Genomic DNA, 21,352 nt, shown 5'->3' with positions numbered 1-21,352 from the left:
GATCTGGTAGGAATTAAGCTTGCTACAACAGGCACATTAACCCACAGGTAAAAAGCATCATCAATTCAGGACTGCTAGTGAACTGTGCACTAAAGCCAAAGGGTCTCTGTCCACTGACCCATACTGTGCTAGGGTCGGCATTTATTCAAGGGACCAATAAAGAGTCTAGCTGACTCTGTACAGGGAAGCAAAGAAGTAGCTCAGGTACCTGATGAGCTACAGCAAGCACCTTAGCATTTATTTTTAAAAAAGTTAAAAAAAAAAAAAACAAAAACAAACCCACCCCACAAAAACAAAACCAGTCTAGACACACACTGCACCAGAAAATATTTAAGTAGTGAAAAAGTAAGCTTGCTCAGGGCAAAATAATCCCGACACATTAACTGCTACCAATCTGTTGTGAATAAAATCAAAGTATTCTATGTGTACATCTATATACTGCTCATTACTCTACTGCAGATTAAATTTTTCTTGTGAAAGATGTTTTGATACCACATTTTTTATGGAGTCAATTAGAGGAAGAGTTCAATAAAATATAATACTTCATGGGAGTTTCTGACCCAAGTTCTTTTACCTGTGAAGTCATTCAGCCAGATCACAATGTACTCAGTTGCACGCTGCGGTGACTAATACTGCCTGCTGTGATGCTACTCACTGTTGTCAGGACACGGAACAGTCATAAGCCCCGTCCTGAAACGGCTCCTCCTCATCTGCTTGGGTTGTGTCCTCTTCTTTCCGGCTGACCATGCTGTTACTCCCAGTCTCACTCTGAGAGACGCTCCCATGGCTGGAAGAGCCTCTGTTCTCCTCTGCCCGCGGGCTGGTCTGTTCAGGAGTCTTACCCACTGTTATTGGCTGGAAGATGTCAGGCTGGACCTGCTCTTCTGTAAGCTCTGTGAGCTTCTGCAGTTGTGGCTTAATGATGTTTAAAAATGGCTTATATCCAGGGCTAAGCAAAGGGGAAAAGTTAGTTGTCATCTGCTATAAGTCAAGACTTGACAGTGGGGCTGGGGAGATAGCTGAGGCAATAAAGTGCTTGTGCAGGTGAAAAGCCCTGAGTTCAATCCCTAGGGCCCACATAAAAAGCTGTGGTGGTGCTGAGAAGGTACAGATAGGATTTCTGGAGGCGTGCTGGACAGCCAGCTAGCCAAAGCAGTAAGCCCCAGGTCCCAGCGAGAGACCCTGTCTTAAAAAACACCATGAACAGCTCCTGTGGAATGGTACCAATAGCTGATCTCTGTCTTGTGGGCATGTACACAAGTACAAAGGCAAAGCACACACATATACAACTTGGTTACGTATTTAGATAAGCTCTACTAGACATCAATGCAGTAAAGCACATGAGTCAGAGAAGATTCCTGAGCACCCTTCTCAGAACTGACATGGCTCAAAGCTGGGTCTTAATCTTAGCAAAGGCAAGGATTGATATGTCAAAATTAGTATTACAACAGGAAGCAAGGGACAAGAGACTTAAGACCCAAAGGGATCACTTGGGAAGTATCTAACTTAAATACATGTGGCAATAGCTAGATCTAAGGGAAGTAACGAGCCTCAAATCCATACATGACTGCTGACAGACATGACCTCTCAACTCCCACCCACTACTTCTAATTTGGAAACTCTAGGGAATATCAGGAGCGTTGAAATTTACCTAGACTGCATAACCTGTCTTTCACTTAGCCTGTATACAATTTTTACCACAGAGCTAGCAATCTACGTTCCAGTCTTATTCTTAGATTACTTGTATGGTATCAATCATAAGCCAGCATATGCTTTCACACATAAAACTAGCCAACACTATAAACTATTCAATGGGCAGTACCCACTCAAGGGTCTGAGTATACAACGATTAAAGAAAAATGTCTTTAAGACATAAATATGAAAGCAGTTTTTAGTTCCACACGCTTTTGGGGCAGGGTACCATATGTAACTCTGACTGACCTGAAGCTTGCTGTTTAGACCAGGCTTACCTTAACCTAACAGAGATCTGCCTGCTTTTCCCTCCCAAGTGCTGGGATTTAAGGCATGTGCTACTACCACACCTTGCAGTTATAACAATCCTAATATAAAAAAGTCATCATTCACCAAAAGATACCAAACTTATGGAAACCAGCACTTACCAGTCTGTAGAGGCCCACCGGTCCACAGCATGCAGCCCTGTTTTTATGTTTTGTAACATCTCTCCATCCATTTCTGAAGACTGGGCAATCCCCAGAATCTGACTCACTACTGAGGATTCTCTGAGAATCAGGCCGATGACAACACACCAGTCCAGACATCCTGCCTCCATGAAAATGTGCAGCAAATAACTACAAAGCAGCAACAGAACGGTTTGTATGAAGGAGATCTGCTGGCACACAAAGGGCAGCAAGTACTAAGAACCTAACTCCAATTCCCACCTGCATGAAGAAACCAGACTAGGCTTTCTGTGTTTTCAAGAATCTGAGACACTCACCGAAGCTGGACTTGAGACTTATGGGGCCCTTTACTCGCCAACTCCATGGAGATGTGCTCCAGCTCAGACTGAGTCAAACTTAGTGTGGAGAAATTTTCATCCACCACTGTCCAGTCTCCATCCACCATGGAGCTGCTTTCAGTCAAGTCTGTGGCTGAACCAATGCTGCACTCATCACCTGATGAAGAGATTTCAGAACTTACATGGGAGCTTTTCATTTAATAAATGAGCATTTCCTTTCATTATAAATATTAGTTATTTTTAAAATGCTGGTTTCTCAACATTTCAAAATAAAACCATTCAATCTACTGCAAAAGTAGCCATTATACAAATAACATATATTTTAAGACTAGCAGACCATTAAAAAGAAATTATTATGCTTTACAACACATTCTAATTTTTCAAATAAAAGTAATAGCAATTATCATCATCATCATCTTCTTCTGGGCTTGTACTGTAGATCTGTACTCTCAACTACTTGGGTGGCTGAGACAGGAGGATCTCAAGCTCAAAGGCAGCCTGGGAAACTTAGTGAGACCCTGTCTCAAGATGTAAAGTAAAATTAAAAATAAAAAATGGAGGGAAAAGCTTTAAGTATAGTCCAGTAATACACATTTACTTAGCAAGCAGGAGGTCCTAGATTCAATCCCCAGTATTGGATCCCCCATCTTCTACCAAAAACAATGCCCCCCAAAACATTAAACAAACACCCAAAACCCAGTCTAATTACTACTGAAGGTTTAATATTTTATAACCCTATAGCAACATAAATAGCTTCAAAACCTCTTCTATTTTTAGTTTAATCATTACTATATAGCAGAAATAGGTATACTGGTTTTGTAAATGGGCACATAAATATTTCAGGCTTTGAAAGCCAATAGGTAAAATGAAGGTCATTATATACAACAAATGAAAAAGAATTCTGCTTCTTCTTCCTCGGGAAAACACCAAATGGCGAGTGACACCTATGCAGTGGAGGACTTGGCAGCAGCCTTAGGGGACACAGTTGTGGCCATGGGGCCAAAGACAAGGAGTGGATCACTGCCTGGTTAAGAACATGAAGATCAAGTCCTTGGAGTTCTCCCTGCCCATTAAAGAATCTGAAATTATTGGCTTTTCCTGGGCGCATCCCTAAAGGATGAGGTTCTCAAGATCATGCCAGTGCAGAAGCAGACATGGGCTGGCCAGCGGACCAGGTTCAAGGTTTTTGTCACTATTGGGGACTACAATGGTCACATTAGTCTTGGTGTTAAGGGCTTCAAGGAGGTAGCCACTGTCATCCGAGGGGCTATCATGTTGGCCAAGCTTTCCATCATCCCTGTGCGGAGATGCTACTGGGGGAACAAGATTATCAAGCTACACACTGTTCCATGCAAGGTGACAGGCCTCTTGACTGTTTTGGTGTGTCTCATCCCTGCCCTCAGAGGCACTGTCATTGTCTGTGCTCCTGTGCCCAAGAAGCTACTGATGATGGATGGCATTGATGACGGCTACACATCAGCCAGGGGCTGTACTGCCACCCTGGGCAACTTTGCCAAGGCCACCTTTGATGCCATCTCCAAGACCTACAGCTACCTGACACCCAACCTCTGGAAAGAGACTGTGTTCACCAAGTCTCCTTATCAGGAATTCATTGTCATCTTGTGAAAACCCACACCAGAGTCTCTGTTCAGAGGACCCAGGTTCCAGCTGTGGCTACCATATAGAGGTTTTTATATAAGAAAAATAAAGTGCATTAATCTGTTAAATTAAAAATATTTTAAATAAACTTTATTAACGAAATAAAAACTAGTGAAAAAAGTATGTTTTTACTGAGAAAAGCTTACTTAGTCTAAAAATAGAATTCCTTATATGATGATAACATTTTATTACCTGGGTTTCAAAGATAGTATTTTTTTTTAAAACAAAATTAATTTCAAAGGGAGAGCAAGGTGGCCCAGAGGAAAAGCACTTGCCACCAGATGATGCAAGCCTGACAATCAGTTAGATCTCAGAGACCCAAAAACAGATAGACAGAACTAGAGCTGTCCTCTGACTTTCACATATGTATTCTTCCACACAGACCACAGACACACAGACAAGATAAAGAAACACCGAAAAACTTGACTGCAAAGATTTATTTAGTAATGACCTGTATTTCCTGTATCTAAAATAAATATGTTAAAGCCAAATTGCCCTTATTTACTTCTATAGGCAGATATTTAGTGGCTAATTCTTATGATGCTGTGTCTTAGAAACGCCACGGCACACAATCATTTCCCAAACAAAACTCAAGGAGAGCTTCAACTCCTTCCTTTATTAGGTACATACCTTTAGTGGATAATGGTGACAGGAAAGCATCTTGCATTTGTGGTCCAGATGAGGTTATGTCTGTGTCACGATGGGCGGGACCAATGTTGCTGAGCCAGCTCTGACTTCGTTGGATGTTAGAGACGCCAGCATCCATCTCAGGGCTAATGAAAGGGTCAGCTGACTGAGACTTTAAAAGCTGCTCTCCCACTGCATGGTAAAGTCCAGAAGCAAAAACAGGGTATTCAAGACGCTCCCAGTACTACCAGTTCTTAGCCAGTCACCACTGTATACTGTATCACTTATCCAAAACTAGGGATGTGGAGTCACTCTTTCAGAGCCACCTCATGTCTCTTACTGTAACTAGGCCACACTGTAGTCTCTTGACCTAAGTGACTTGCCTTTGTTCTAAAGATGACTCAAAGTTTCTAAACACCATAATAAAAAGGTTTTGCTTAAACAACTGGAAGACTTTATAAACAAGTATCTGATTAAAAAAAAAAAAAAAAAAACCTTTTCTTTTACTCAAACAGTTTCACTTTGTCCTCCAAGTTTAGAAGATATCACAAGTGTCAAAGATGTTTTCTGTTGTTACCCTGGGATGAGCTCTGTCAGGGAAATCATAGCTCAGCTTACTTGAGGTTCCTGACAAATGCATTCTAAAGTCTTTGCCATAATAAGGTAAATGTAGGAGCTTCTACACTCAGACAGTTTTCAACCTGTTCATAGTTTAATGATTAGATTTGTTGAGTTAAACTTCAACCCAAAAGACTTGAGAGAGAATAGTTTCTACTTCATTTATATCTTTGGCCAGATGCTGGACAGTCTAACTGGTGTACAAAAGGTTGTGTTTGAGAGTTCCTTGAATGTCAACCAATAGTAACATGTCCAAATATCTAAAATAAAATACCATTAAAAAAATGTTGGAAGTCCATATTACCTGTTCTGCATTTTCCATTTTTGAAAGGAGAACTGATAGAAGAGGCAGAGATGATGGGAAGTGGCCACAGGAAATCCTTGTGAAGTCTCTTCAGGGCTACCACAAAGTTGTCTACACGGGCAGCTCGGGTACGTTCTTTGCAAAGCCAGCTGATTAGTTCAAAGCCTAACTGGGCTGCAAAGCAGCCAAGGTCCTTTAACCGCACATCTTCCAAGAGGCGCCGAGCATGTCTCCAGAGCATCATGTCAATATACATATTCTCAGCACAGTCACTGTCTTTGCTCCATCTGTAAGAAACAAAAGAAAGCTAAGGACTAACCTCGCTGAAGAACTCTTAGCGTTGAAAAACCTGAAAGGGAAGCAAGAGATCCATTATCTAATTAGGCCTGAAAAGGAAGAAAAAGCTTCAGGGCTTCTCCATATCTCACCACAACCTATTAACATACGGCACAGAGTTACTTCTCCCCTGCCTTTAAATTTTGGGACAGTATCTCTCTCTATAGTCCTGGAATTCATAATATAGATCAGGCTGGCCTTAAACTAAGAGATGCTCCTGTCTCTTCCTCCAAGTGCTAGGATCAAGGGTGTACTCCACCATGACAGGTACAAAGTTAGTTCATATGATCAATTTGCAGAATTGAATACATGGAATAAGAATAAATAGGAGACAAAAGAAGTCAGACCAGGAAGAGGTGGTGTGAAATTGAAATGGGGAAAGAGCAAATGTATTTGTAAACACCAATGAAAGAAGGAAAAACATAAATGACATCCTCTCTACTCGAATTATATAGATGCATGAAAATAAAACTTATAATAAAAATTAATGACAAGTAAGTACAGTCTATCATCCCTAATAGATAAGAGCACATATGTAATCAGCTTGGTAACTGAGTGGCAGCTCTAAGTGAGAAGCAGACCGAGCAACAGTAGAGAGCCTGGCATCCGAAGACTTCTCGGATTTGGTTTCACTCCACCTTGCATTAGTTGTGTGAACACAATCCAGTATTTTTCTGATCCTGTTTTTTCACCTGCACAATGAGTAACAACTCCTAGATTTGTAAGAATTAAGACATAACCATGCAAATGCTTAGGAAAGTGCCTAGTATATTCTTAGTAAGGTACTATTAACCAGTATTTAAATTCAGTGTGTGTGTGTGGCCACTGTTGATCCTCTTCCGTGGCTGTATCTCACTGGTGACTTTTGTCTGTGTGTGCCTGAGTGTTTCCATTGGGGGAAGGGATGTTAATGATCAGTAACATGAGAAAAAGTAAAATATAATAAAACATTTTAACCCTTGATATATGCCAAGTATTGCAGTAAAAATATAAATAAAAACAAAACAAAACAAAAACACAACTAGGGAAGAGAAAACACGAGAGCCGAGACTGGGTAACACCAGAAGCAAGACAAGGACCTCACGAAACAGAAGAGACTCCAAGGATCTGTTAGGGTCACTGTGAGTTTACAGCCGCACTACCAGAGACATTTTCCACTTGTGACAGATGTAGTCTTTGGTCTTTAAAATGTACCAGATCTTCAGCTCTCTCATTACCTAAGATTTTATTCTAGTCCTCTGCTGTTAGAAGAAATTTACATTAATTACATTTAGAACAAGTGAATACAGATCTACTTTAATACAAAGATATAAAAATTACAGAGAATAAGAAATGAACTTAACAGGAAAGAAAAACTAAAGAGAAAAAGGGAAGCCTTCCCTAAGCCTTTGGCAAATGAAAAAGGATTTGCAACTGAATTAAACATTCCCTTAAGACTTAGTTGTATAAACGCCTTGAAATGCAATGTGACAAATGCTCTGAAACAGTAACTGCTCTTTATTCTTTTACCTTTTCCCAGAAGGACCAGATGGCATACTTAGTGTTTTCTGTAAGCTGAATTTACCAGGAGGAACATTTTCAGCTGACTGGGATAAACTGATGCTCCGATTTCTGAAGAACTCGAACCCGCCACTTGAACTGGGCTCCTGTGGTCAGACACAGCACACGGTAGTGTTAGTCAAAGAAGCCCCGTGGTGTCTGCCCTAGAGAAGCTGTACAGTTTTGCAACTAACCTGAGAAGTCGGCGTGGATGGCGGTGTCTCAGATTCTCCAGAGCCAATGGCTTTAAGAAATCGAATCATGTGTCGACACAAGTCCCATTTGCCTTGTTCCAGTGCTGTGTTGAACAGAAGGGTGGCATGCTGCCTACTTACTGCTGGGACTTCCATATTCTATAAAAGTAACCAAGGAAGATACCATTCCATTTATATGATACAATTTTGAAAGATAGAGTAGTTCTTTTCTTGACACTTCTCCCAGCCAAGGAACAAGCTGGCCGGGGGCAATTTAAATAATTTAAGTAAGATGAAAAGGAGCACTTAAAAGTACCACATGGGGAAACAGTAAAGGAGACGCTCTGCTCACAGTTCATTTCTGTACATGTTAGGTAACAATACCCACCTTACAGTCACCATCACCTTTCTTTCTCTATGACTGCAAAAAGCTACATCACTCCCATTTTACAGGATAAGGAAACAGGTCATTTAAATTGTTGAAGAAAAGAAAAATAAGATAAACAGAGGTTTGCCTAATTCCAAAAAAAAAACTTAGGTCCTCTCCCTGTAGCATTTTCTAAAGATCTGACTAGCATTCTGGCTTCTGGCAGGACCAAGCAGTAGTGCTGACACTGAGCCTCCCCAGCACCCTGCCTGCTGTCCTGGAGGGTGGCCACACAGCTGAGCTTATTTACAGGCTCTTTCCCACCAGCCCCAGCAAGGAGGCAGTTTGCTAGAGGCAAGCTCCCAACTGCACAGCTAGGGAGAACACTGGGGGTGTGAGAGACAGACAGCAAAAGGAAAACACAGCTGCATGACTTTGAGTCTTTTTATGATGATGGTGATGTTTTCTTCCATTAGGGCTAGCCAAATGAATCTCAGAATCTTAGGGCTGCTTTCCTCTGCTTAAATATTTCCTCTGGTTTCAGCTACTCATCATGAAGCAAATAAGTTGATAAGAAATCTGCTACAGCCTGAGATTCTGACTAGACTCATGGTTAGCTTTCTGCATAAGCAAATCTCCTCGTAGTAGTATGGAAGAACTTCAGTAGCCTTTCAAATCCATATCAGATTCACAATAGTATCAAACTTTCGAGCCCCTTTGTCAAATAACGAAACAAGTTTTCCAGGGTCTCATTATTTTGAGAAGAATGTGTCATGAGCATCACTACTGTGGCAGTCATGAGCCTCTCAGAAAGGCTACAGTTGGATACTGTGTTAAACTATGGTTTATTTAGAATCCTCGCAGCAAGTTTACATAGCAAGGAAATAAATATATTATTGTAGATAAGTCAGACTTATGCAACAATGTCCAAAGTACTATTTTTCTTACTGTTAGTGTTTCTTACATTTTATTAGTCTAATGTAGTATTTCGAATGGAACATGTACATCATGCATGTTACATATAATAAGAAAATTTCAGCTGTGGGAGATGGCTTAGTATTTACATTCTTACTATGTAAGCTTGATGACCTGAATTTAGAATCCAGAAAAAAAGCCTGACACAGCACACATACCTCTGTAGGCTCATGGAGGCCCTACTAAGATATGGGAGGAGGGGACAGAATCCAAGAAGCACAAAATCCAGCTCTCCTGGCTTATGCAGTAGTGAAAAGCTGGAGAGGCATTGTCTCAAACAAGGCTGACAAGGCTGAGGGCAAGGGTCAGCACTTGAGATTCTTCTGACTTCCACATGCATACTAAGGTATGTGTTACACACCCACACCCTTATACCTTTAATCATATTTAAAATTATATTCTGAAATCATTAATCTGTTTTAGGCCCATCTAGAGATAAATAGCCAAAATATTTAGAAATGTCACTTTTGTAACATTCAAGGTCACCTGGCAAGCCTGAGTTCTTCAAAGTCGAAGATATACACAATAGAGAAAATAGGACCATTCCATAACAGTGCAATCCTGTAACACTATCATAAGGATATGCCTTTTCTCCCCCTAAAATTAAGATCATGAATTCTTTCCCCTTTATAAGGACAACTGTTACCTGTAAGATAATAAGGTAGGAGGCAGCTGTGTCCAAATCCTGAGCCATCAGACATTCCTCAAATAAGTCCTTGGGGTTTCCAACAGCTGCAAAAAGGTAATTCCACAGAGCATACTCGGTCTTCCTGGCACAGTGCACGACTGTCTGAAGGAAAAGGGGGAACTCCGTGATAAATTTCGCCACTGTGGGAAGCAGTGGATCGGGAATGGGCTCCCGTGAGGTAGCTTCTTCTTCCAGCACTTCATGGAGCATGAGCTCCAGCACGTGAGGGAAGTAAGGTAATGCAGCGCAGGACTGAGCCAGAAGTAGGGCTTGCTCTCCAAGGTTCCTGACCAGAAGCTGGCGGAGGATATGGTGGAGGTAGATCTGAGAGGTTCTCTCCACAACACAGAAAGGGAAGAGCACCTCCAGCTGCTCCCTAGCACTGCTCCGTGTATACAAACAATCATAGAGTAAAGTGTCATTGACAGCACCAAGGACCAGTGCATCTTCAAACAGAACGGCCAGGGGGTAAATGTTGATATGGAAAGGCAGCATGATCCGCTGGGACAAGAAGGAGTGCGGCTTTCGGTGATCCCTGGGGAAGAGAGGGAGCCAAACCTTCATGCCTGCACCACCACAGCTCAGCCAGAGGGCCTCCAGAAGGTGGCGTTTTTGTTTATTTGCTCGGCAGGTAGTCCAGACATTTTCCACCGACTGGGCTAGTACAACTGGAGGACAAAACGGCAGCTGAAGGAGACAAAAATTGCTGGGTTTTGGTTTTCCTATTAAACATGTAGGTTATTAAGTTCATAGGTACTAGTTTTGTAGACTTTCAAAATGAGGTTTTTTATTTTTTAAACAGGAACATTTATTTATAATTAGAGATAATAGTAATCTTTCAAAGTATATGTATTGAAATCTAAAAAAAAAAAAAAAACCTAAAAAGAAATAAAGAAAACCTCTATGAATCTTTAATTTCCCAATAAATAAATGAAATTTACAAAGATGTACCTAAGCAGTAACAGCTGGAAAGTGAGACATTTCTTAATTTAGGACTTACCCTCCTCTCTGCTCTCTTCTTAAACCCATTTCTAACATGAATTTTATGTATGTTCTTAGCTTCTAAATCATGACACACTGCTCTCTATTAATTAAATTCCTCTATTCATAAACCCTAACCTCATGATAACTTCTCAGGGCTTGAAATGCCTTATAGTTCTGCTCACCAGCTTCCTTTGGTTAGGGTTAGTGTCCTTTTCCCGAATCTGAGGGCCTGACCTGTCCCTCTGCATCATGATGAGCTGTCCTGCAAGGTTCAGCATTATGCTTTCTGCATCACGAGCCTGAAATTTCAGAAAAAAAATCATCAATACCATTCATAGCCCTGTTCTTGGTATTCCCCGCCACCTAGTGACGTTTATAGGTTAAACAGCCAATGGCATTTACTAGGGCTGCACTATGTACAGCTGTGTTGCTAGGCTCTGTGGGAACACAGTTTCCTGGATGTGACCCACAAAGTATAGTATTATGCAGTTCATTACCAATGAGTGCAGAACTGAATTATTCTGGAAAAACTAAGAGAACCTTAAAAGTCCATAAAGGACTGGAGATCACCTCAGTGACCCAGCGGGCACCATAGAGAAGGTTTAAAAGGACGAGGGACCCAGAGGTAGGAGGAAAGGCTGGCACTCTAACACTAGCAGCTCCACTGGGAAAAGTGAGAATGGTCTCCTAGCGGGACGCCAGCAGACCCTCGGGGAGATCTTGGAAAGTCAGGCGGCAGGACACAAACCACTTCCCATGCCTCTCAAAAGAAAGGATCATTAAAAAAAATCCTGTTTAGTCAGGATGGATTGCTGTACTGAATTTAGGTATGAGGAACTAGTCTGTCATTTTATTATGAAAATCTTAATCAGATGCCAGAGTAAAGAGCCTACAATCATAATTGTTAAACCCCACAACCCCACTTAAACATGCACACAGTAGAATTTGAGAAACACTGCTTTAAAACAATTATCAGATATATCATGTATTTTCATCTGTAAAGAGGAAGATTATTTTGCCTTAAAAAGCAAACAATTTACTGCCAGCCCAGGCATGAAAAAACAAAACAAAAAGCCGGGCACTTGGGAGGCAGAGGCAGGTGGATCTCTGGGAGTTCGAGGCCAGTCTGGTCTACAAAGTGAGTCCAGGATAGCCAAGGCTACACAAAGAAACCCTGTCTTGAAAAAACCAAAACCAAAACCAAAAACTAGAAAAAGCCAAGTCTGAACTAAAGATGGCTTCAAGGTACAAAATCTAAGTGAGGTATTGGAAAGCTGAGGCTGGTGCTGGAGTGATGCCGCCTCAGTGGTTGAGAGCATTTACTGCTCTTGCAGGGGACTGGAGTCCTGTTCCCAGCACCCATGGTGACTGTTCAGAATAGCTTCTAACTCCAGTTCCAGGAGATTCAACTGCTTCTTCTGAATTTCCCCCAACACCTGCACTCACATGCATACACATACAGGTACACACACACACAAAACCCATAATTAAAAATAATAAATATTTTTTGAAAAGTTGAGGACATCCATCAGAAGGAGGAAAATATCAAAGAAGGGCAAATGAGTTTGTTTTCAACACTCACGCTCATTAAGCTGGAAAGAACTTGAAGATTTTAAAATAGAAATGTGTGTGGCAATTGAACAGATGAATATGCTAACATCAGGGTTATGCTAAGGATGGAAAGCTGAAGTAGGTGAGTTTTCATAGTACACAGAAGGAAAGGGCAGGGGACATCACCTGAGCTTTTCCAGATGAGAAACAGGGAAGTCAAGGCTGTGCAAGCTAAACAAGATGGGGGTGGGGTGGGGGAGAAAGCGAGGAGGGGGGAAGAGAGGGGGTAGGAGGGAGAGAAGGAGGGAGGGAGGGGAGGGAGAGAGTGAGAGGGAGAGAGGGAGCAGAGGGGAAAGAGAAAGAGGAGGGGAGGACAGGGAAGAGGAGGCTATTCTGCTGTTGCACTGTGTCCCAAGTTTTGATACCTGCAGGATTTGCCAGGTTAAGCTTTCAGTATCATTTAGGGCTCAAAGAAAACAAGTCAGCTACCCTATGTTCTTTAGCTATATAATACTTAATGTTCTCATTTATGGTTTTCAGATTTAAAATGTTGGATGTCTGTCATAAAAATGAGAATCTTCTAATAAGGAATGAGATAGAATAAAATAATTTAAAATCTATCTGGGAATCCTAAGAGTCAGGCACTCAGATAATAAATAAATGTAGCTAAATGGTGAGAAAGGGGAAACAAACATGCATTAAGACACTTGTGGCTATTTGGGCTTTCACATGAGGAGAAACTCCACAAACATTTCCAAAGACCTTGAAAAGACTTACTAGAGTTTACTATAATACCAATTTTCATAATGGACCTTGTGCATGCTAGGTAAATGCTCTATAAATGCCACTATGTAGCTCCTCACTCATTTTAAGATTGTAAATTTCACATAGCTCCTTAAAAATGTCTTTTCTTTAAAAAGTGGCTATTATTACTAAACACTCAATTTTTCTACTGAAATTATTGTGTGGCTTCATGAGTTTTCAGAAAAACAAGAGCTAACCTGTATGCTCAAAATTCTAAGTTTGGACCAGGTGGTAGTGGCTCACACCTTTAATCTCATGTTTGGGAGGCAGAGGCAGGCAGATTTCTGTGAGTCCTTGTTTACAGAAAGAGTCCCAGGACAGCCAAGGATACACAGAGAAACTCTGTCTTAAAAAGGCAAAAGATGAAGTTTCTAAAATTCTAAATTTGGAAGATTCAAAATATCCTCTTGCCCTACAAGATCCATGGCAAAAAAGCTCCAGGGCAGTCTGTGGCAGTTAACAGGGAGCTTACTCTTTGATAAGAGGCCATTTGACAGTTAATCAGTCTCATCATTGTTTTTAAGGATAACCATGATTAATGCAAGGTTTGCCTTGAAGTTCTGTGGCCTCTGGCTAAGTCTTATTATATTTCAACTTTTTAATCTGCTCTTCACTAAGTTAAACAGCTCTTTGTGAAGTCCCCTCAAACTGTTGCATCCATTATTAAGATGCTACTGATGGCCACTATCTCTAGCTTATACAAAGATTTTTCCTCTCTAAATCTTGCCAAGTATTTTAAAGCAAGACACTGTGCCATCTACTCTCTGATATCTAATCCTAAAATACATAGGCATTTTCCTTAAAACTATAATGTTAATGAAATAATAATTTTTTGCTTTTCTTTCTCAACTCAAATTTATCCTTAATTATTATAACTGCATTTTAACAGCTGGTTTCAATGAGGGTACAAAAAAGCTTAGTGGCATGTTTCTGTAGCACAGCAGTATGGTGGCTTACGTAAGAATGGCCCACATATTTGAATGTTTAGTCTCCTGTTGGGGGCTCATAATCCCACTGTTTGGGTAGGATTATGAGGGTATCACTGGGGACAGGCTTTAAAGTTTCAAAAGGCAAACTCTATTCCCAGAATGCTCCCATGTTTACACGCTCCCTCCCTCCCTCCCTCCCTCCATCTGTCTGTCTCTGTCCCTGTTTCAGTCTCTTACTTGTAGATCAAGATGTGAGCTCTCAGCTGCTGCTCCAGTGGCCTTTTGCCTTCAATTCTCCATTATAGACCCAAATCATCTAAAACTGTAAGCCTATTAAACTCTTTTGTAAGTTGCCTTGGTCATGGTGTCTTAACACAGCAATGGAAAAGTAACTAAGACAAGCAGTTATCGCACGCTCTTCATAAATGCAGCTTACTGACACTGCGTGGGTGGTTCATTTATAGCTAACCTAAGGACTGATACTCCTCTTCCTAGTGGCTTAATTAGACTAACTCTCTATCTCTATAAGTTCTGAGAACTGAGGATGACTCTATATGCTTAATTCAATTTAGGTTCAATGATCTTGGTAAAATGGCTTCATGTGAACTTCCTCTACAGCTTCTGTCTCTTCCCTACTTTCAATGGCACCCTGACGGCTCAGCCTTCAGTGTGATGTAAAGTTTCAGGTAGTAACAATCACTGCTGAATCCATTATTTTCTTGGGAAATAAAATGGTGACTCTGTAATTCTCACATTTCTTTAAAATCTTGTAGTAGGAATCGTGTGAAACAAAACTTTATTTTATCAACTAGGACTAGCTGGTTACCATGACAGAGCTTACAGATGGAATGGGAGCTGCACTGAAAGGAAGAATGTAATTTATTCAGTTCAAAAGGGAGACTGTAACAGTTAACACATACAGAACAAGCATGACATAGTTGGCAATGTGGAACTATCTGGCATGCAGGTGTAACGCTGCAAAGAAAAGTACGAGTAGAGAAGAGAATAACAATGATTTCCAAATATTTTAGAGGTTCTCATGAAAAAGAGCTGCTCTTATTATTCTAAATAAGAGAGAAAAGTAGGGTGTTTCCAATCAGAATCCTTATAAATCATGCTGATAAGAATTTTAACTGTAGTAGAAAGAGGCTGTTTTATTAAATCCTCCATAATTATATGAGAATGAAGTTTAATGTAAGCACCTAAATTAGAAGAAAAAGATGGATGCAGCAGATAAGAGATGACAAATCTACATATTTTAGAATTTCCCTTTCACAACAGGTTCTCAGTTACATCAAGTCTGGAAGCTGCTGGGGTAGCAGAAGCAGCCCAAGCAGCCCTGAAATAGAAGCTGGATGCCTGGGTACCATACCCTCAAACTACACGATTGTACTTTCTCTTCCCTCCTAACTGTCATGAGTCCTCTACACCTTAAATTCATTCGTTTGTTTCTTTTTTGTATGAGTGCTCTGTCTGCATGTACAGCTACATGGCCAGAAGAGAGCATCAGATCCCTTTATAGATGTGAGCACCAAGTGGTCACGAGGAGTTGAACTCAGGACCTCTAGAAGAGCAGTCTGTGGTCTAAACCACTGAGCCATCTCAGCAGCACCCCTAAACTCATCTTATGCTTCTTTACATCTCCATCTCCCTTCTTATGCTTAGGCCATTAATACCATTCAATACAATCTGTACAGTGTCTCCCCAATACTTCTCCTTCATGAAGTTTTGCTCTATTTGAATTTTCCTCTGTACAGAATAAACACTAAGATTTGAAATGAATGTCTAAAGCTACCAATACTATCCAAAAGAGCTCATCTACTCTCATGCCCTTGGCTCTGCTCTAGACACTTCAGTTCTCCAAACCTCAGACTGCATCACGTTGTCTCGTCTGTGAGCCTTTGCACGACTGCCTGAATTTCCTCCTCCCTGCGTAGAACACTCCTACCTCTGCTCCAGGCTTCAAATCAAATTGTATATAAAAATCTTCTGATTGATTATATGGACTACACAATGTTTCTAGGGTATACCCTCAGAGTAGTTTATGTATGTTTAATTACTTGTTTAATGTTGACTAGAAACTTGTGTTTTGGCTTGCCACTAAAACTCAGCGTCTTCCTGAAAGGGACATTGTGGACATTTAGCATGAATTTGCCAAACAAGTAAACAAACACTAATATTGACCTAAGACCTGGAAGACTGAGACATAGACTCCTAAGAGGTCTGAAAACGCACTGGTACCTGCTGTGGCATTTTCAAGGTGATTCCATTCTCTGTACTCACTGACGTCAGAGTGACAGATACCACCAGGAAAGGGTGAGGAATGTACCGTGACATGGAGACTTCCTGAAGAACCTGAACACTAGCTGTAGTATTCGAACTGCAGAAACAAACAAAAAAGTTCACAGCTCAACCATGTTCACAGATTTTTTTCCTTCGCAGTTGCTCTATTACAGCACACTCTCTGTCTACAGAAGACAGACCCTGGAGTTTTTCTGTGTGTCTTTTCCCTATTGTCCTCTCCTCCCATCTAGATCATCAACGTTGAGGGACCCAAAGAACATATACAGAAATAAGACAACGAAAGGCAGCAAAACGCTGGAAAGCAGGAAAAACAAAACCACAACAAAGCACTCCAAAACCAGTAGGGCAGAAGCTATACAAGTGGAAATACCTTGGGCACTGGGGACAGGGACAAATATCTGGTTGGGAAATGACAAAACTTTAATGATGTAGTGATATCTTAATTTTTTATCTTTGCATCACTACCCCATCACAGTACTTCAGCAAATACATTTCATAGCCTTATTAGACAAATATACTTTTAAGACCAAAAGAAAACCCAAGATGGCCTACATGTTACAAGTGGACCGATTCAATAAATAAGGCTTTTGTGCTGCAGACTGTGACACCTCCTGCAGCAGGGTTAGTGAGCTTTCTGAGGACACTTCCTTTCCCTCCTCCAAGTGTCTAGAAAGTATCTAGGACTTCTCTCAGCTACCAATGACACAGGAAGACAAACTCAAAGAGCAGGTGAAGGTGCTGCTTCTCCTTCACAGCTACGACGGAATATCACCTGAACTCCTCATAAGTAAACAAAACATGAAGATAGAAAACGGTTTTCAGAAAACACAGTAGAGGAAGTGGGAGTGACTCGTCCCATGTTATAACTTACCCATCAGATTTTTTTTCAATACTGTAAAGGCATATTGAACAGTCTGCTCTAAACACTACCACCATGTCCCGGAAGACGCTAAGCAGCAACGTTTCCAGTGGTGCTTTGGTGACATGAGCAAAGGCATTGTCCAGATTTGATGTCCGTAGGTATATTCTGAGCTGAAGACAAAAACAAGAAATAGATAAAAATAAGATGGTTACCAAGAATGCTTAAATTCTGTCATGAAGTTTTTGTCTACAGACCCCCTACGCCACTCACTTTAGAGCAGTAGGAGCTAAAAGAATTAACAATGTTTTAGCAAAAAAGGAATAATGTTTATATTTTGGCAAGCTAATTATTTATGAGTAACCAAAGATAGTGTGATCAGGAGTAAATGTAATATTATGACACCGTATTTCAGATTTGTTTACTCAAACCTCATTAGTGAGACTATCATTTTCTCAAAACAACTATAAAAGTCAATAGGTTAATAAAACTATCCTTAAGAACAATCATTCTGTGTTTTTAAAAAATGTTTTATTATCAACCTTCACAGATTATTTCTATCTAAAAGGTTATCCCTATTAGGTTTATTTACTTTTGAGACAGGGTTAATATTTAGCTCAGAATGAACCTAAACTCATAATCTTCCTGTTTCAGCACTTTGGGTGCTATGATACAAAAAGTTATCTTACAAATTGTCACTTAAATTAAAGAATAGTTAGCACCTAAACAGTAATTCCATTATTGAAATATACTAGATTATTGAAATAAATGCTTCTTTAAGTTTTTAATGGATTATTAGTTCACCTAAAATTAAATCGTGCTTAGCGGCAAAATTAAAAATACTTATTTCTGAGAAAATAAACATTACCTCTTCTTGACGGTCACTTAAGTTATAACATGCGAGGACCATAAAGTCATTCCACCAGGCTAAGCCACCAGTCACAATCATATTTTGTTCCTTAGAAGAAAATTTTATGATGTAGTTACCTTAATTATGTTACCCAAACTTTCAAAAAAGCAATACAACTCTTAGAAAGCTCAGATTATTTCTGCTATGTTCTCTCGCACCTAAATTATTTCTCCAGGGCCTTTATTAATAATGTAACATATCCTGTCTTAAAAAATTCCTATAAAGAAACAGCTGTGTCACTCAAAATACCTCAAATACTATATAGCATCATTAATTCTACATCTAAAACAACTTGATTTCAATTCTGGATTTAATCTTCATCAGATGAATGCTTGAATCCCAATCTTTTAGCAAATGATAGCATTGGTGTCCTAACTGGGTTGATAATAACATAAAAGCATTTTAAAGTGCCTGGTATACATAATTTTCCTCATTTCTTCCTAGTTGATTCTCATTAAATCTCGTACATTCTCCCTCTGACCCTCCACCACCTCTGCTACCCAAACGTATATATCACACACAGAATGATCTCCAATTTTGTGGACATCTAGTCTTACCACATAGGATAGGTCAATCTTAAAGATAGTATTGAAACCAAGGCTAAACAATTATTGCTAGTAGTCTATTTATTTCTTCTTATCATGTGCCTATCAAGTGGTGTGTGTGCGCGCATGTGCATGCGTGTATGTGTTTGTGTGCATGTGTGTGTGCATGAGGGGCTGTGTGCGTGCACACACACATGTGCGAGCGTCAGTGAGTTCAATCAAAGCTACTGGCTGATACGGCTGGTTTTTCTGGGCTGCTCTATCTCTACCTTCCAAGGATGGCACTACAGGTGACTTGCCATTTCCACCCAGCATCTAAATGGCCTCTGGGATTTGAACTCAGATTCCCTTGCTTGTGTAGAAAACACTTTAATGACTGTGTCATCTCTCAGCACTTGTCAATGATCTTCACAAGAATGAAAAGCCAACTATCTCAATGAAAGATCTTTTTATCAAATTATCAAGTGTTTTATCAAAATTGACTTATTGGCTATTATCAAATGTCAGTCACTTCTCACTTCTTTTTTCCCCTGAGAACCTGTGAATACAGCAAGTGTTTTACAGTTAAACTACACCTCTAGCTCATTATTAGTTTTTCTTTTTCTTTGCTGTACGTTGTATCTTGAAATTTATTTATTTTTTAGTTAAAAAAAAAAAAGAAAAGAAAAAAAAAAAAAAAAAAAGACTAACCTGAGTAATGTTTCCAAAAAGTTTCCATTTCTTGGTGAGTAAAGAGTAATGTGCAAACCCAAACTTGCCAGCCACAGCGATATTCTGTCCAAGTTTATCAATAGCTGAAAACTGTTTAAAAAAAATTAAAACCTCTTTCCTGCAAATATATATACTTCATTAGGTATAAAGTACTTAATAATAAGGTTAAGAGACTTACTAATACATATTTGCTGAGTGAGTGATTTAAATATAAAAATGCTAGATTAAAAGACCAAATATTGATAGTTATATTTGACAAAAATGTAGAGGTGAATCCACTAGTAATACAAAGCAGATGAAAGATAAAATTTCACTCTAATGGGGGCTGAAGAGATGGCACAGCAGTTAAGAGCACTGATTGCTCTTCCAGAGGACCAGGGTTCAATTCCCAGCACCCACATGGCAGCCCACATCTGTCTGTAACTCCAAGATCAGACACCCTCACACAGACATGCATGCAGGCAAAATATCAATGCATATAAAAGTAAATAAATTTTAAAAATTCGCTCTTATGAATCCACAAGGGCTCAACTCCCAGAATGACCACTATAATACCAACTAAATAACAACTCACCCGGATAGGCCAATTGCTTTCTAGATAGGTGCTGGAAATCTACAGAAAATAACATATTGGTTTGGTAAGACTTAGGAAATATATTCCAAATTAAAGCATTAACTTAACACAACCTAAGATTCAGCTTCCTGCATCATGTCTGAGGTGCCAAGTCGTGGCTTTAGTAAGAAAGCCCTTGGAATTGAGCATCTCCTTATGAACCAGCATTTTATATGTCTCGTCTTAATAATTTCAATGTTTTAGACACCATACTTCCTCCCCCCACTATAGCATTACTGGTTTCTAATATTAAACTCAATACAAAGTGACAAAGAAGTGCATGCAATGGCAGCCATAAACTGTTTCTGTCTGTTGATGTAAACCACCCCCAAATAAATGACCACTTCAGCAAGAGTTTTGGTTTTTACTGGAAATATTTATTACTTTTATACTGTTGTGATAAAAAAAACAATGCATATAAAATCAATCAATGTAAAAACAAACAAAAATTCCGTTGCTTGAGAATAGCAACTGTTTTGTTTGTTGTTTGTTTTTTTTTTTTTTTTAAGCAGTCCAGGTCCTTTGTTTCTTTTTGAACACGGGCTCCAGCAGCTCAGGCTGTCCTCACAAAGGGAGCTGCTCTGGGTGGCGCAAGCTGGCGCTTCAGCTGAACCCAGGTGCCCTTCTCTTTGTTACTTTTTTTAATGCTGTATTTTAAGATGCACTCACAAACCTATATGGATATGCTTAAACTACTATTTTTCTATTAGGCTGTTCAACTTTATTGATCCATAATAACTCTTAATATAATGCAGATAGTAGGTCTCCACCCAAAGCATCAATGGTAAACACAGTTTCCCACGATACCTATCTTACATATTTGTTCAAGGTGTCACTGCATCAGTGCTATGCAACTTTCAAACTCAGTGAAAACTCTGTAAGTTACTGATGTGCAGTAAGCTAGCTCTATAGACTCTATGTGTCTCCTAGTCTACTAATTATCTTTTATGAGCAGTTGGAAGAAAAACAGAACAACGGAAGAGTCTTCTGTTCCTGGAATAAAAAACAGCTTCAATTTATTCAAATTTATTTTAATTTGACTCAAGAAAACATATAGAAAAAATCAGAAGGCCATGTGAAGTATAATCAAACCCAATAAAATTGTGTAAAGACAAAAAGGGAACCAAGTAAAAGCAACATACCCTAAGCATTTGCATTACTCTCATAAAAGGTTAGGCTATACTTATCTGGTAAGTGAACTTAAAAGTACAACTGAACTAACAGCGTAAGCTACTGAAAAAAGAATGTAACAAGTGTACCAGAGTAAGCAGCTCACTGCAATGACACTGGATAAAATAATAAAAATCTAAGAATCTAAGACTCCCCAAACTTTGATGTTTCACTAATTCCTATGAAATG

The 21,352-nt window shown here is 39.7% G+C and overlaps 1 protein-coding gene across 1 annotated transcript in view; it reads right to left on the bottom strand.

Moving 5' to 3' along the window:
• Positions 1-270: 270 nt before the first annotated feature.
• The window catches only part of Ric1 (RIC1 homolog, RAB6A GEF complex partner 1), a 90,995-nt gene continuing 69,913 nt past the window's right edge, over positions 271-21,352 (bottom strand). The window contains exons 13-26 of the mRNA XM_051146317.1: positions 19,955-19,993; positions 19,360-19,470; positions 18,083-18,172; positions 17,227-17,387; positions 16,293-16,431; positions 10,950-11,066; positions 9,742-10,470; positions 7,754-7,912; positions 7,530-7,666; positions 5,685-5,971; positions 4,766-4,954; positions 2,456-2,633; positions 2,121-2,309; positions 271-949 (exon numbers count right to left, since the gene is read on the bottom strand). Of these exons, the coding sequence (XP_051002274.1) occupies positions 661-949; positions 2,121-2,309; positions 2,456-2,633; positions 4,766-4,954; positions 5,685-5,971; positions 7,530-7,666; positions 7,754-7,912; positions 9,742-10,470; positions 10,950-11,066; positions 16,293-16,431; positions 17,227-17,387; positions 18,083-18,172; positions 19,360-19,470; positions 19,955-19,993 (2,814 nt within the window). The 3' untranslated portion in view covers positions 271-660. The remainder of the gene's footprint in view (positions 950-2,120; positions 2,310-2,455; positions 2,634-4,765; positions 4,955-5,684; positions 5,972-7,529; positions 7,667-7,753; positions 7,913-9,741; positions 10,471-10,949; positions 11,067-16,292; positions 16,432-17,226; positions 17,388-18,082; positions 18,173-19,359; positions 19,471-19,954; positions 19,994-21,352) is intronic.

The sequence above is a fragment of the Acomys russatus genome, chromosome 5 (genome assembly GCF_903995435.1).
Source record: "Acomys russatus chromosome 5, mAcoRus1.1, whole genome shotgun sequence".
In the NCBI taxonomy this organism is placed as follows: domain Eukaryota; kingdom Metazoa; phylum Chordata; class Mammalia; order Rodentia; family Muridae; genus Acomys; species Acomys russatus.
This window is presented reverse-complemented; position numbering and strand designations above follow the sequence as displayed.